At 48.4% G+C, this 12289-nt stretch overlaps 1 protein-coding gene across 2 annotated transcripts in view; it reads right to left on the bottom strand.

Annotated features, from left to right (window-relative positions):
- RNF213 (ring finger protein 213) overlaps positions 1–12006 on the bottom strand; it is a 54641-nt gene extending 42635 nt beyond the window's left edge. Inside the window, exons 1-11 of one of the 2 annotated variants that reach the window (XM_075111650.1) lie at positions 11828–12006; positions 10495–10631; positions 7825–8147; positions 6678–7286; positions 5860–6038; positions 4979–5137; positions 4506–4699; positions 4009–4289; positions 2576–2844; positions 1368–1556; positions 654–852 (exon numbers count right to left, since the gene is read on the bottom strand). In XM_075111650.1, the coding sequence (XP_074967751.1) occupies positions 654–852; positions 1368–1556; positions 2576–2844; positions 4009–4289; positions 4506–4699; positions 4979–5137; positions 5860–6038; positions 6678–7286; positions 7825–8147; positions 10495–10603 (2511 nt within the window). In that variant the 5' untranslated portion in view covers positions 10604–10631; positions 11828–12006. Of the gene's footprint in view, positions 1–653; positions 853–1367; positions 1557–2575; positions 2845–4008; positions 4290–4505; positions 4700–4978; positions 5138–5859; positions 6039–6677; positions 7287–7824; positions 8148–10494; positions 10632–10893; positions 11190–11827 lie in introns of those variants that run through there. The other variant, XM_075111649.1, reaches the window with a different exon arrangement.
- Between the last annotated feature and the right edge of the window lie 283 nt (positions 12007–12289).

Here is a 12289-nt window from a genome sequence, read left to right as displayed (position 1 = left end):
TGTGGAAGGAATTTTACAGACTGTTTTCTCATTAGTTATGGGGATGCTGTGAAAGAGGGAATTCAGTATTCTTTCATGCCTTCTCTAACACTTTAATAAATACACTATAAAATAGCAAAAAATTTTTATTGGATGTCAGAGTCAATATATAGATGGCTATTATTTGTACAAACAAAACCTGGACTTCTTACAATCCAGGGATTTAAAATGTATTATTATTAGTTGCAATGTCCAGTTCCTGCTATCCTCATACAAATACAGGTGTTTTCACAACAGGCAGGAAAATCTCTCAAATCAGCAGCACCTTGCCCAAGCCTCCAAGAGCTGGGCAAAAAATAGTTCCAGGCAGCCACCTGAGGATCTCAGGATTAAAATATTTGCCACTAGTGACTAAGAGCAAATCCAGATAATCATACCCTTCTCTTATCAATGCCAACAAGATTTTTTTGCTACAGATATACCCTCTCACCTCCTCTTAGGAGTCTCCGACTTCAGAGCAACTATTTTTGCTTTTAGCTAAATTTTAAGCTCTTTGTGCTCTGACTTGATACCAACCACACTCCCTTCAGTGACAGTCGGTTCTGCTAAAAGGAACACTACAGTCCAGTTCCAGCCTTTATCCCTTAGCTGGGTAAAGCTGCCAGAAGACAAACCTTAGAACTGTTCCACGAAAGGTCAATGTTCTCTAATCTGTAAGAAACACCTTGAAGAGTAACTAACAAACCACTGGAGAAGTCTTCTATAAATATAGCCAGACTCTCCAGGGGCAGCACACAGATCCAGGACTTGACCAGAGTCCTGTCAAGGTCCATCAAGTATCTCTTTTCTTTCATTAGTTGCAGTAGGGTCCCCCTGGACGGAAGAAAAAACAAAATCTTCAAGTTTTCAAGGTATAAAAGGTTAAAAGCTTGTTCAGCCCACGGAGGGCTCTTATTCTCACTCCTCTGCTTTTTATATTTACAGCTGAAGATCAGCAGAAGACCCCAAGACCCAGTAATTGCAGAAGCAGTGTCAAACTATTGAGCAGAAACGCTCAAGAAAAATAGACTCCAGGTCTTGCTCAGATTCTGCACAACACCTATCATGAGCCGCTTTAACTCACACCAGGCATCACCAACCACACAGGCTGCTCCATGGCTTGCAGAATTAAGGGTTGTTTGGGTCTGAACGGTAATATACTGCACAGCTTTACCACAGACCATAGTCTGAGCAACCAATATAGTGTGTGTTCATACATCCCAAACACCCACCATCAACACACTACATTTCTTATTTTTAAAAAACAAGAGTTAAAAAAAAAAGAGATAAAGGTGACCAACTGCAATGTCAAGGCACTAGATATAAACTAGTAATTCTGGAAAACTCACATATCTTGCTTCTTCCTTGTTTCAGCAAATGGAAGCCCTTCCAGCCCTGCCCAGACATCTTCTTCCATTGGCAAGTGGTCATACTGGAAAGGAGGAGTAAAGAAATGCAGAAGAGGAATAATCCACACCCACTGGTCTACTTGGTCATCAATGCATCTCTGGCACAAGTTTGTCAGGTGAACGTTCAAGCTGAAAAAAAAAATACCAAAACAGACACAGTAAAAGAATAGCTTTTTACAAGACTCAAGAATGTTGTTGTGGCTACATCTCAATCTTGCTATGTACCTTCAAAACACTTCTGATAATTATTTTAGGTCAATCTTTGTTTTTGGTAAAAGTTTAAGACTCAAAGCTGTAATCTTACCTGAATCTCTCTGCACAAACCCTACTAATATAGTACTAAGAAAAAGTACCAATACTGTAGCTAGAGCTTCCACGTGAGCCCCTCCCAGCTCAGTCAGGGATTGGGTGACATAGGTGCACTTTTGAGGGACAATTCTTGGCCTCCTTGGTTGGGCTGAAACACTACAAAGGCCTCCAAAAGGAAATGTAATAGCTGCAGCTGTGCAAGTGACAAACTAGAAGTCTGAGTACCAGATAAGCAGTTAGGTAACAGTCTAATAAGAAGGCACTCCGAGAAAAAAAAAATCAACAAGAAATGTGTAATGATACATGTCAGAGGAGACAGGAAGAATCCAAATATGGCATTTAAATTTAAAGGATTAAACACATGATGATCCTGATCACTGGAGTTTATAAGTAGGAATAGCAAACCGGTAAGAAGCTAGAAACTGCTTTATAGAAAAGGATAACAAATAAGATTTTTATACATAAAGAAAAAACAGCAGTTTTAACTCAATCTACTAGTCTGGCAACAGTGACAAGTTGCAATAAGGGAAATCCTGTTTGGACAAAAGTAAAACATTGTTCACGTCAAAAAAGGTATGTGACTACAAGAGGGCTCCAGAGAGGTGGTGCAGGCTTCACCCTGGAGTCTTTCAGAACTCGACTCACCGTTGCCTGGATGTTAGCTCTGCTTTGAGCAGGAGGTTGGAACAGAGATCTCCAAAGATCCCTTCAAATCTGATTTTTTTCTGATTCTCTGACACAAGAGAGTTGATTCCCTTATTGCTTTATCACAGGCTGCTACGCTTGCAGCAAAACCAGCCGAGTTAGTTACCTTGTAAGTGCTCCAGTAACATACATACCTAGTGACTCCTGCAAACACCTTTTTTATACAATGAATTTCATCCCGTATGGCTTGTGGTGACACTTTATCGAAGCACAAGAGGCTACACAGGTCAGCCAGATCGCTTTTAAATGCTGGCAGCCCAAGAATTTCAACTGCTGTAAGAATGGTGAGCCCCAGACCTAGTTTACTTTTAATCACTTTGTTCTCCTGCAAAGCTTTTGCACTTCCTGGTGCAATGAAAGGAAGAGCTATTTTCCTCATGTATTTTAGCAGCAAATCGTTCACCTAGGATAAAGAAGTGAAGAAACAAACCAATCACAGCATTAGTTCCCCAACAAATCTTTCTTCTGAAGCCATTTTCTTCTGCCAGTTACAGCAAGGACACTCGCTAGCCCTGTACACCCCATGGCACCGTGGCGGTACCGGGATCTAAGCACACACACATGGTACTGACCCCCACCAGAACATCAGGCGTGGTGACCCAGCACCTGTCACGGTTTGGTGCCTGTCTGTGCTACCAGATCCCACCACTCAGCTACTGCTGCACCTCCCCACGCCCAGCAGAGCTGGGGAGCATCGAGGGACTGGGGCAGATGTCAGGAAGGGAACCGGTGAGCTGAGCCGTTGAACACCCAAGACTGCCTTAGGTCACCGTCCCATTCCACAAGCAGACTCCAGCTTCCCAGGGGACTCAGGCTTGGTTGGGAGTGAGAGAAAGGAGGGAGTTTTCTGTCCTTACCCACAGCCCCCAAAAGCTACTCTGCAACCACATCCCGGGGGTCCATAGTACTGTGGTGCTTGGTGATATCAAAGTCACTGTCTGAAACCAGCAGTGACATGAAACAACCGTGGGCTCTGCTGAGCTGGGTGGGTATGCCATCTTGTGGCCTCTCCTGTGTCACCAGGAAAAAGGAGGCTGCAGAGAGCTAGAAACCAGCAGCCCTAAAGCCCCAAAAAAGACAATGTGACATTTCTGCCATATTTCTTAATTACACCCGATAAGAAATTTAGGACTCTAGAAGCCCTGTCTGCATCACTGCTTGGAACTGGACCAGGAGGAGTTAATCTCAAAAAAGGAAGGCAGGCTTGGAGCCCAAGATGAATGTGGAGAAGTTGGTGACAGAGTGACTGGCAGCAACATTAAAGGGCCAGGCTTCAGAAATTAACATCCAGACACAAAACCCACTCAAGTAAGAAGTCACCACATCACAGCCCTGCTGCTGATCAATATTGGATATTCAGAGCAGCACCTAATTGCAAAGGCATGTCTGAATTTTCCCAGGCAAACAGTGGCAGTCACCCCAAAAAGATCCCCGCTGCTTCTGCCACTCCTGAACTTTTTGACTGAAAAAGCAAAATTAACCCAACGAGGTCAACAACAACATTAAAGTTCTGTGTTTAGTAACTGAACGTCTGTTTTCCAGTATCTGTTAAAAGAAAACTGATTACCTGCTGGGTGCCAAAGTTTAACTCTGTCCATGGCATCTCCTTGCCGTCACATACCCATGGGCCTGATGTAACATTATAAAATTGTCTCAACTGGAAGATAAAGCTTCTCATGTTTTCAGGACTCCAGGTTCCAAGAACGCTGAAGATATTTTCTAACATAATATTTGCAGCTATTATCTTCCCTTCCACCACTTCTTTGTTATTATTGCCAGAAATCCTATTCAAAATGGTTTTCATTGTAGAAGGCTTTGTGCACACGATATCGTCATACTGATGCCATTCTAGAATAAGCAACACAGATGAGAACACAGGAAAACAATCATTTGAGAAACACACACATTTGCACATGCCTCCACTCTTGCAGTTATCCACAGAAATACCCCCACTGACTCATTAAGTTTCCAACTTCAGGCAGTGCTGTCTAATAATAATAGTAATGCTAGTCCATATGAAGCTAGAGATCATCCCACCATGCAGATCCAGTCAGAAAAGCTCACCTCCGTTGTTGAGCAAGGTGCTTTTTATAAATAAGCAGCGATTGACATAATTACTTGAGACTGGATACTTGTAAATATATTCATACTCCTCTTCCCCATGGATAACACAATATTTATAAGGAATGTATTTATCCACATTTGCTTTTGCAAGAGTTACGGTGCCTTCAATGAGGTATCCATGTTCTTCTAGATGCCTAGGAAACACAAAACACAGCAAAGAAGCGCAAAGAACACGTCAGCTGATCTGTATACTTCCTTTTCCATGCACCACTCCATTTTTAATAGGAATGGTGATTATTCTTTCATGGTGAAAATTTTAGGATAGTTATCTCCACTGTGAAAACCCTTTGCAGCGATACCCACCTATGGACACATAGCTACAGTCTTATGTATTAAATGAAGTTCCACATTGCATCCGGTTCTCCAGAGCCAAAACACCCCTGTGTCTCTGCATGACTCAAGAGGGTACTTACTTAGTGCAGTTCAGCTCACAAATGTTGTGCTTCCAGTCTTCATAAGGATAAATGCCTTCAGCCCTGATGAACACTTTATGGGTCTCCGGGTTTAGTTTGAAGTCTTTGGACAATATTGCATGGAAATATACTCTAACACCATTATTTCGTTTCCCAGAACTACAAAACAGAATTAGAAGGAAAACTGAATTCTACTTTTTTTTTTTTTAATTGCATGAATCATTATAAACAACAAATAAGATCTGAGCCACTAGCTTGCCACTTGCTACTGGATGCAAGACCCATAAGCTCTGTCAGCAGTTCACTCAAACTGATGCTACACAGCAGGCCTAGTGTAAAGCCTAGTGCAAATAGGGACAATGGGATCTTAAAAGCAGCAGAAAATGCTCTGGCCGCATGCATCTGGGTCACTGCGTTGGTAAGCCAAAAGAAATACCTCACCCAGCAGCCACCTGAAATGGCTAAGCTTTATCCCTCTTCCAGCTCATACACATTAAGTAAAACAAGTTATACTAAACAAAACAGCTTTTCACACCATTAAAGGGCTACATGTGTGAAGCACATGTTGCTCTTAAGAGTAAGAAATAAGAGGACAATCTCTCTTCTTTTATTCATTAAATGCTCAAAAAGGTTCAAGTACCAAGTGTACCACACTACCCAGTATATGACCTGTGCTGCAGCTCACGATTAAACATTGGCCCTCTTTTGCGCGAGCAGTAGTTTACCTCTAGTTTTAAGGCAATTCTATTTCCACATATCCAAGGTACATGCAGATCTAATCTCAGTACTTCAATCCCCTGCCTCGGTCTGGAGTCCTCTAGTGCTCCTCACACCAAATCCTGTAAGTGAAGAATGCTGGGGAGCAGCAGGGCTGTTCTCACCTTTCTGTGATCTTATCCATGGGTTTCTGGTTCTTTTGTTGCTTTTTGTCATTGCGACTGTCTGTTACAGCTGAAGCATGATCCTTTCTAGCAGCCTCAGGTCCTTTCGTCTGACTTGCCTTCCCAGTTACTTCATGCACTTTCTCGTGTGGGGTCTTTTTCTCCTTTGTGTCTTCCTTCTGTGACAGGAAGACAAGCAATGCCCAATTAAAGAGTAGGCCCTGGAAGTACATCAGCAGAAATATCCAACATCTCTTCAAATGCCTGGGAACATCCAGAAGTCACAGCATCCCAGCTAGCTTCATATTTCTGGAAATACTAATCCCTCACTGAGGGAAGCTACTGGTTAAGGAAAACAGTGCATGATTGCAATAGGAATCCAACCCAAATACATTGGCAAGAAGTTGGGTCAATAAGCCACAGTTCTCCAGAGGACAGAGTGTAAAGAAAATGAAAGACAACCAACAGCAATTTACAGCTTTACAGGCTGGTCTGTGAGTGGAGCACAGGTGTCTACAAAGCATAAAGATCTCCTCGTTAGAAGACATCCAACAGAGCTCACTGGAAGAGTTGGCTGGAGAAGAGACCAGTTCACAGCTCGTGGGGGTAACTGAACACCCAACTCAGTGCGAGAGCTACGCTAGAACTAATACACAGGAGAGCAAAACTCAAAACAGAAATGCTTCATAGCATTGCCTGCTTTCTCCCCATATCCCCAGCCTTGTGGTGTTCAGCCTTACTGACAGCACAAAAGTTATAGAGGGAAACTTTGCCCAACTCAACCAAATACTCACCAGAGTGTTCACTCACACACTTACCTTGGAAGTCACATGGCTCACTTTCTGGGTGGTGTCTTCCTTACCCTTCCCAGCCCGCGAGCTTTTGACCACAGGTGGAGTTTTTGTGTCTTGGCTTCGATGTTCAGCACAAGGAGCTGCAGGTTTACTTTTAGGCGCTCCTTTGCCTGGGGAGAACCCAGAGGAAACGCTCGCTCTCTCCCCTGTTGAGCCCAGTTTCTTGCTGCTACCTGAGGACTGGGAATCTGATCCGGTTTCTGGAAGCTGGCCAGCGTCAGGGGCACAACTGCTCCCTTCCACATTACTCATGACTGTTTCTCCATGTCCTGTGGTACTTCCACCCCCCACCTTCTCCTTTGGGGCTGCAGAGCTTGGAGACTCCACTTCCAGACTTCCAGCTTCCTTTCCCAAGAGACCCAACGCGCTGTTGCCTTCACGTGTGCCTCTGCTGTCACCAGTGACTAAATCAGCACCTGGTTTGGCTACTTCACTGCCTGGGGTTTGGATTTTTTGTGGAATAACACAGGTATCAGGCAATTCTGTGGTTTGAGCTGGTGCTGTGCTTAGAGGAGGCAGAGTCTCCTGCTCCCCAGAGCTGGAAAGAGCCTTCTTTGATTTATTCTTCTTTTTCTATTAATAAAAAAAAAGGAACAACCCAATGTCTATTTATTCATTGTTGAAGAGGAATCATTTGCCACTTCCTCCATTGCAGCTAGTACCACCATCTTCCTGCTACACTGGGTTAATGGAGAATGATCAGGAAGAGAAGGTACAAGACCATCTACCATCTTCTATAGCAGGTGAAATGCAAGTAAGTCTTGAGAATTCTGTATTTTTAATATTCAAGACTTTCTCAGCAGGAACACAGAGCAGAGTTGAGCATGATACTCACTAACAAGATCAAACCAATTACTAAGCTGAATTCTGTACTGTTTCCCTCAATGCAACAAAGATACTGTCAGAGGGAGCTGTACCGCTCAGCACATCAGCTGTCCGCATGCACAACACTTAATGCAAGCAAATACATCTACAGTTTGCCTAGGAACACTTGCAGCAGCATGCAGATGCAGGCCAAAGGGATTAGTGGTAATGCAGCCCAGCTTCATTGCTTTACAAAGAGAGAGCAAGTTACCAGCTATTCCTGCTTCTCAGCACTGAAGAGCCTTACCCTCCTCTGTGACTTCTCAGAAGAATCACTGGCCATGCACTGAGGTGTGGCCGCTGAGCTATCTCTTGGAGCTGTTAGACTATCCAGCAGCCATGCTCCCTTTTCCTCCTGTGCTTCAGTGGAGGAAGGAGGCCCACCCGCAGTGCATTCAGGTGCGGTCTCTGGGGTGCTGATCAGAGCTTTTGCATTCTCCATCACCGATCCTCCCTCCTCTTCCTTTGTTTCAGTGGTAGAAGGCAGTCTGTCAGCACCTTCTCCCTTCACATCTCCTCCAGGCTTTGCTCCTGCGGCAGGGACTGGAGCAAACTTCACCTCCCTTCTTTCTGCAGGGGAGGCAAAGTTCATTGTTAAACTAGAGTCAGGAGAAAAAGCAGTTCTCAGCTGGTGGTGTGAAAGCAGGGTCTACCGCTGACTAAATGTATCGACTGAACACCCAGGAGCCGCTTTGTTGTTCCCTGTTCAACAGCTACCCCTAGCAATAACACCATCCTCCATCCCTAGCACAGCCTCCTTCCCTCTCCAAGGCCCCTGCAGTCAGCAGCAAAATAATTAAGATAAGAAACCACGGTATTGAGGTACTGATCTTCCTCTACACTACCTCCAGCTAACATGCTACTGGCTGAAGCAGCAGGTGCTGGGAACCACAACCGCCTGTTCAAAGTGCTCAAGGACCCCCAAGATATGCAGTGACAGAACACTGGCACCTCCCAGCTTTCTCAACCTTCTGGACTGGCTGCGTGAGCTACTACGCAGCTGAGTGTTGTGTCCAGGAAGGCACAGGGAACTCCCTTTTTACCTTCGACAGTTTTATCCAGTCCCTAAAACCTGTGAAAATGCAGCTCGTGTCTGAATCAGGCATCAGAGTAAACCTCTACCTTCTACAGACCTGTTTTACAGGTTTTTCAGCACTGTCTCTACCCAATTTTGAGAGCAGCAGTTTTTAACCTCTTTGAGCAGAGATCAACCAACACCAAAGCACATTGGTTTCCTCTGGGTATTTCTCGGAGCAGGAGCACCAAAAAAAAAAAAAATTCAAGGTGAAGGCAGCTCACAGCCCCTTCGAGTATTACATCCCAAAGGCTGCACAATGCTTAATGACAGCAGGTTATTTTGTACCTGAAGCAGGTACCCTTTGCAACAGTGTTTCAGATCCATTTACTATCATGCCATTATCTGAAGAATTTAAACTCTTTCCTAAGCTTTTCCTGCTCCGCAGTGATTCCTCTGTTGACACGGCTTGACCTGCACTCATTTACTTGTTAGAACTCCCTGATCCCCCAGCCAGAGAGCATATTTACCTGGTAAAGCACTACCACTCCTTCTACCGCCTTTAATCATTGCCAGAGCAGGGACAAAGCTTTTGGACCACCAGAACAGATGCTTTGGATGTTTTTCCTACAGCAGATCCTGGGTTTGTTACCATGCCATCCCGGATTGCAGAGGAATTTGTTAAGAACTGATCCTGTCAGGATTACAGCGGGCTGCTGATCCTGATTCAGTGTATTCTTTTAAGATCCTACTTCAACACACCAAAAGCAGTTCTGGTGGCCAGATCATTGTCTCTTTAAGCAAGTGAAGGATTAGAAAATATTTCCCCTCATTAACTCCATTAGTTGTGTACTTTAATCTGTTACTATTCCTAGAGGTAGAACTAGCATGTTGTCAAACAGAAGTTCAGGCAGTGAATTCTAAACCTAACAATAAGCTGAAGATAGGAAATTCTGGCTCAAGAGGGACTAGTCCAGTGTTGTGGTTTGGCCTGGCAGGCAGCAAAACAACGCACAGCTGCTCAATCACTCCCCCCCAGCAGGGCGGGGGAGAGGATGGAAAAAAAAAAGGTAAAACTCATGGGTTGAGATAGAGACAATTTAATAGGACAGAAAAGAAAGGGAAAATAATAATAATGATAAAAGAGGATACAAAACAAGTGATGTACCATGCAATCACTCGCCTCCTGTTGACTGATGCCAGTTCCCAAGCAGCAGACCCCCAGCCAGTTTTGACCCTAGTTTATATACTGAGCATGACATCACATGGTATGGGATAGCCCTTGGGTCAGTCAGCATCAGCTGTCCTGCCTGTGACCCCTCCCAGCTCCTTGTGCTTCCCCAGCCCCCTCGCTGGTGGGGTGGGTGAGAGGCACAAAAGGCCTTGATGCTGTGTAAGCCCTGCTCAGGAATAATAAAAACATCCATGTGTTATCAGTATTATTCTCATCCTAAATCCAAAACAGGGTACTACACCAGCTACTGGGAAGAAAATGAACTCTACCCCAGCAGAAACCAGGACAATTGGTCTTTATAATACAGCATTCCATAAAAATGGCTACACAGAAGCTTGTTCAACACTGGAGATCTGAGCATGGACAGCATGTGAAGGAGGTGTCAGTGACCAACTCGCTTCTCTCTCCGTCCCCCACCAGTCACTACACAGTGAGGAAAACTCCGTCTCCAGCAAATAACGCAAGGGAAGGTTGAGACGATGGCACCATGTAGTGACCTGGCCAGGAGTTGAGCAGCCCAGAGCTACGCAAGCACCGGGGCCAACACGAGAACCAGCAGACACCCGCAGCCTCCTGGTCACCGTGCGGCCCCAGGGCCTCCCAGCGCCGTGCTCCAGCCAGTCCCCCGCACAGCACCCCCCAGCTCACCCCACGGTGCATCCTCCTACCTGTATCCTCGTCCCCAGTGCCGGCGATGGGAGCCAGCTGGGCCCCACATTTGCTGCAAGAACCGGGAGAATCATCCCCAGAAACAAAGTGACACACGCGGCACTTCATGCTTCCCCGCCACAAACTCCACGATAAGCTTTTTCAGAGCCACAGAGGAAAAGGATGGGGCGGAAAGAGAAATACAAATATTAATGTCAAAATAATGAACTTTCATTATACAAGCCTCTTCCTGACTCTAGTTTTATTTCCAGGAAACACACTCTGATACTCAAGGCTTATCAGCCAGCTGCGCACGAGCGAGCAGCCGCCCTCCCTCAGCTGCGCCAGCTCACAGGCTGGGGGGGAAACCACAAACGCTTTAAATAAATAAAAATAGTTACTCCACTTTGCGCAGAGACCTTTTATAATTAAACGTATCTGGGAAGGCACCGGAGCCGGCAGGGGACGGCGAGGGCAGGGCGGCCGAGCAGGCCCGGGCATAGGCCGACCCACAACTCCCTGCCAGGGCGGGCTCGGGCAGGCCCCGCTCCCTGTCCCCGGCAGCCCGGAGGTGCTGCTCCCGCTACCCAGGCCAGGGAGCTCCGTTCCCCCGGGCTACACCGGGGGAGGGCTGGAGCCGGGCCGAGCCTAACCGGACGGGGCGGGGCCTAGCCCGCATCCCCTGCCCGCACCCGCACCCACACCCGCACCGCCCGGGACGAAGGCGGGGCCGGCTCTCAGGCGGAGCCTATATGCAAATGAAGTGCCGCTGCCCCCCCCCCGCATAGGCGCCAAGTCCCGCCTCTCCTAGGTAGATATGCAAACGCCCCGGGGCGAATGGACCAATGGCGTTGCGAAGGGCCTTGGCGGAACGCAAAGGAGGCCCGTTAGGTGAGGGCTAGCAGGCAGGGGGCGGTTCGCAGCCTGAGCGGGGGGGGGCCGGGGGGTGCACCGGGGGCCAGGGAGGCATCGGGGGGGCCAGGGGGTCACCGGTACGGCCGGGGTGCACCGCGGGGAGGCACCGGGACCACCAAGGGGTAGGAGTCTCCCGGGTGCACCAGGACGTCAGAAGAGGGGAGCGCCCGGGGCGGCCGGTTGCACCGGGGGATGAAATCGGGGCGCACCGAGGGGGTTCAAGTCACACCGGGGGAGATCGGGGCGCGCGGAGAGGCTGCACCGGGAGCCCGCAGCGCGCTGCCCCGCCCGGGCCCGGCAGGGAAGCCCTCCCGCACTGGAGCCCCCCCCCACCGTATCCCCCCCGCCAGCCCACACCCGGTGTCCCGGCCCAGCCCGCAGCGCTGCCCCGCCGCCCGGTCCTCCCCACCACCCGCCGGTCCCGGTAAAGCAACTCACCGACGGGCCGGAGACCGGCACCCGCCGCGACCGCTCCGCCGCCTCCAGCCCGGCAAAGTTTCGCTTTCCCGCCGAGCCACCAAGTTTCGTTTCTGAGGCGTCACCAATGGCGGCCCCGGCCCCGGCCCCGGTCCGGCCAATCCCCCCGCGGCGGGGCCAGCAGCGGCTCCGGCCGCCTTCCCCCGGGCGGCTCCCACCGGAGTCCCGCCCTGCGGCGGCTGCCGGTGGCGGGTGGCGGTCCCGGCTGCTGCCCCAGCCCCACCCCCCCCGCCCCGCCGGAGGCCCGGGGGGTAGCAGCGCTGCCCGGGAGCGGGCCGGGCCACCGGGCATCCCCCCTGGCACTGCAGGAGCACAGCAGGGTGCTCCGCTCTTCCCGGAACACCCAAACCTCGCCTGGTACCTCCGCACCGAGAGCCTTCCACCGGCCCAGCCCGTTGTGGAGGGTTTGGGAGAGGATTTTCA

Source organism: Phalacrocorax aristotelis, chromosome 16, assembly GCF_949628215.1.
Source record: "Phalacrocorax aristotelis chromosome 16, bGulAri2.1, whole genome shotgun sequence".
In the NCBI taxonomy this organism is placed as follows: Eukaryota; Metazoa; Chordata; class Aves; order Suliformes; family Phalacrocoracidae; genus Phalacrocorax; species Phalacrocorax aristotelis.
This window is presented reverse-complemented; position numbering and strand designations above follow the sequence as displayed.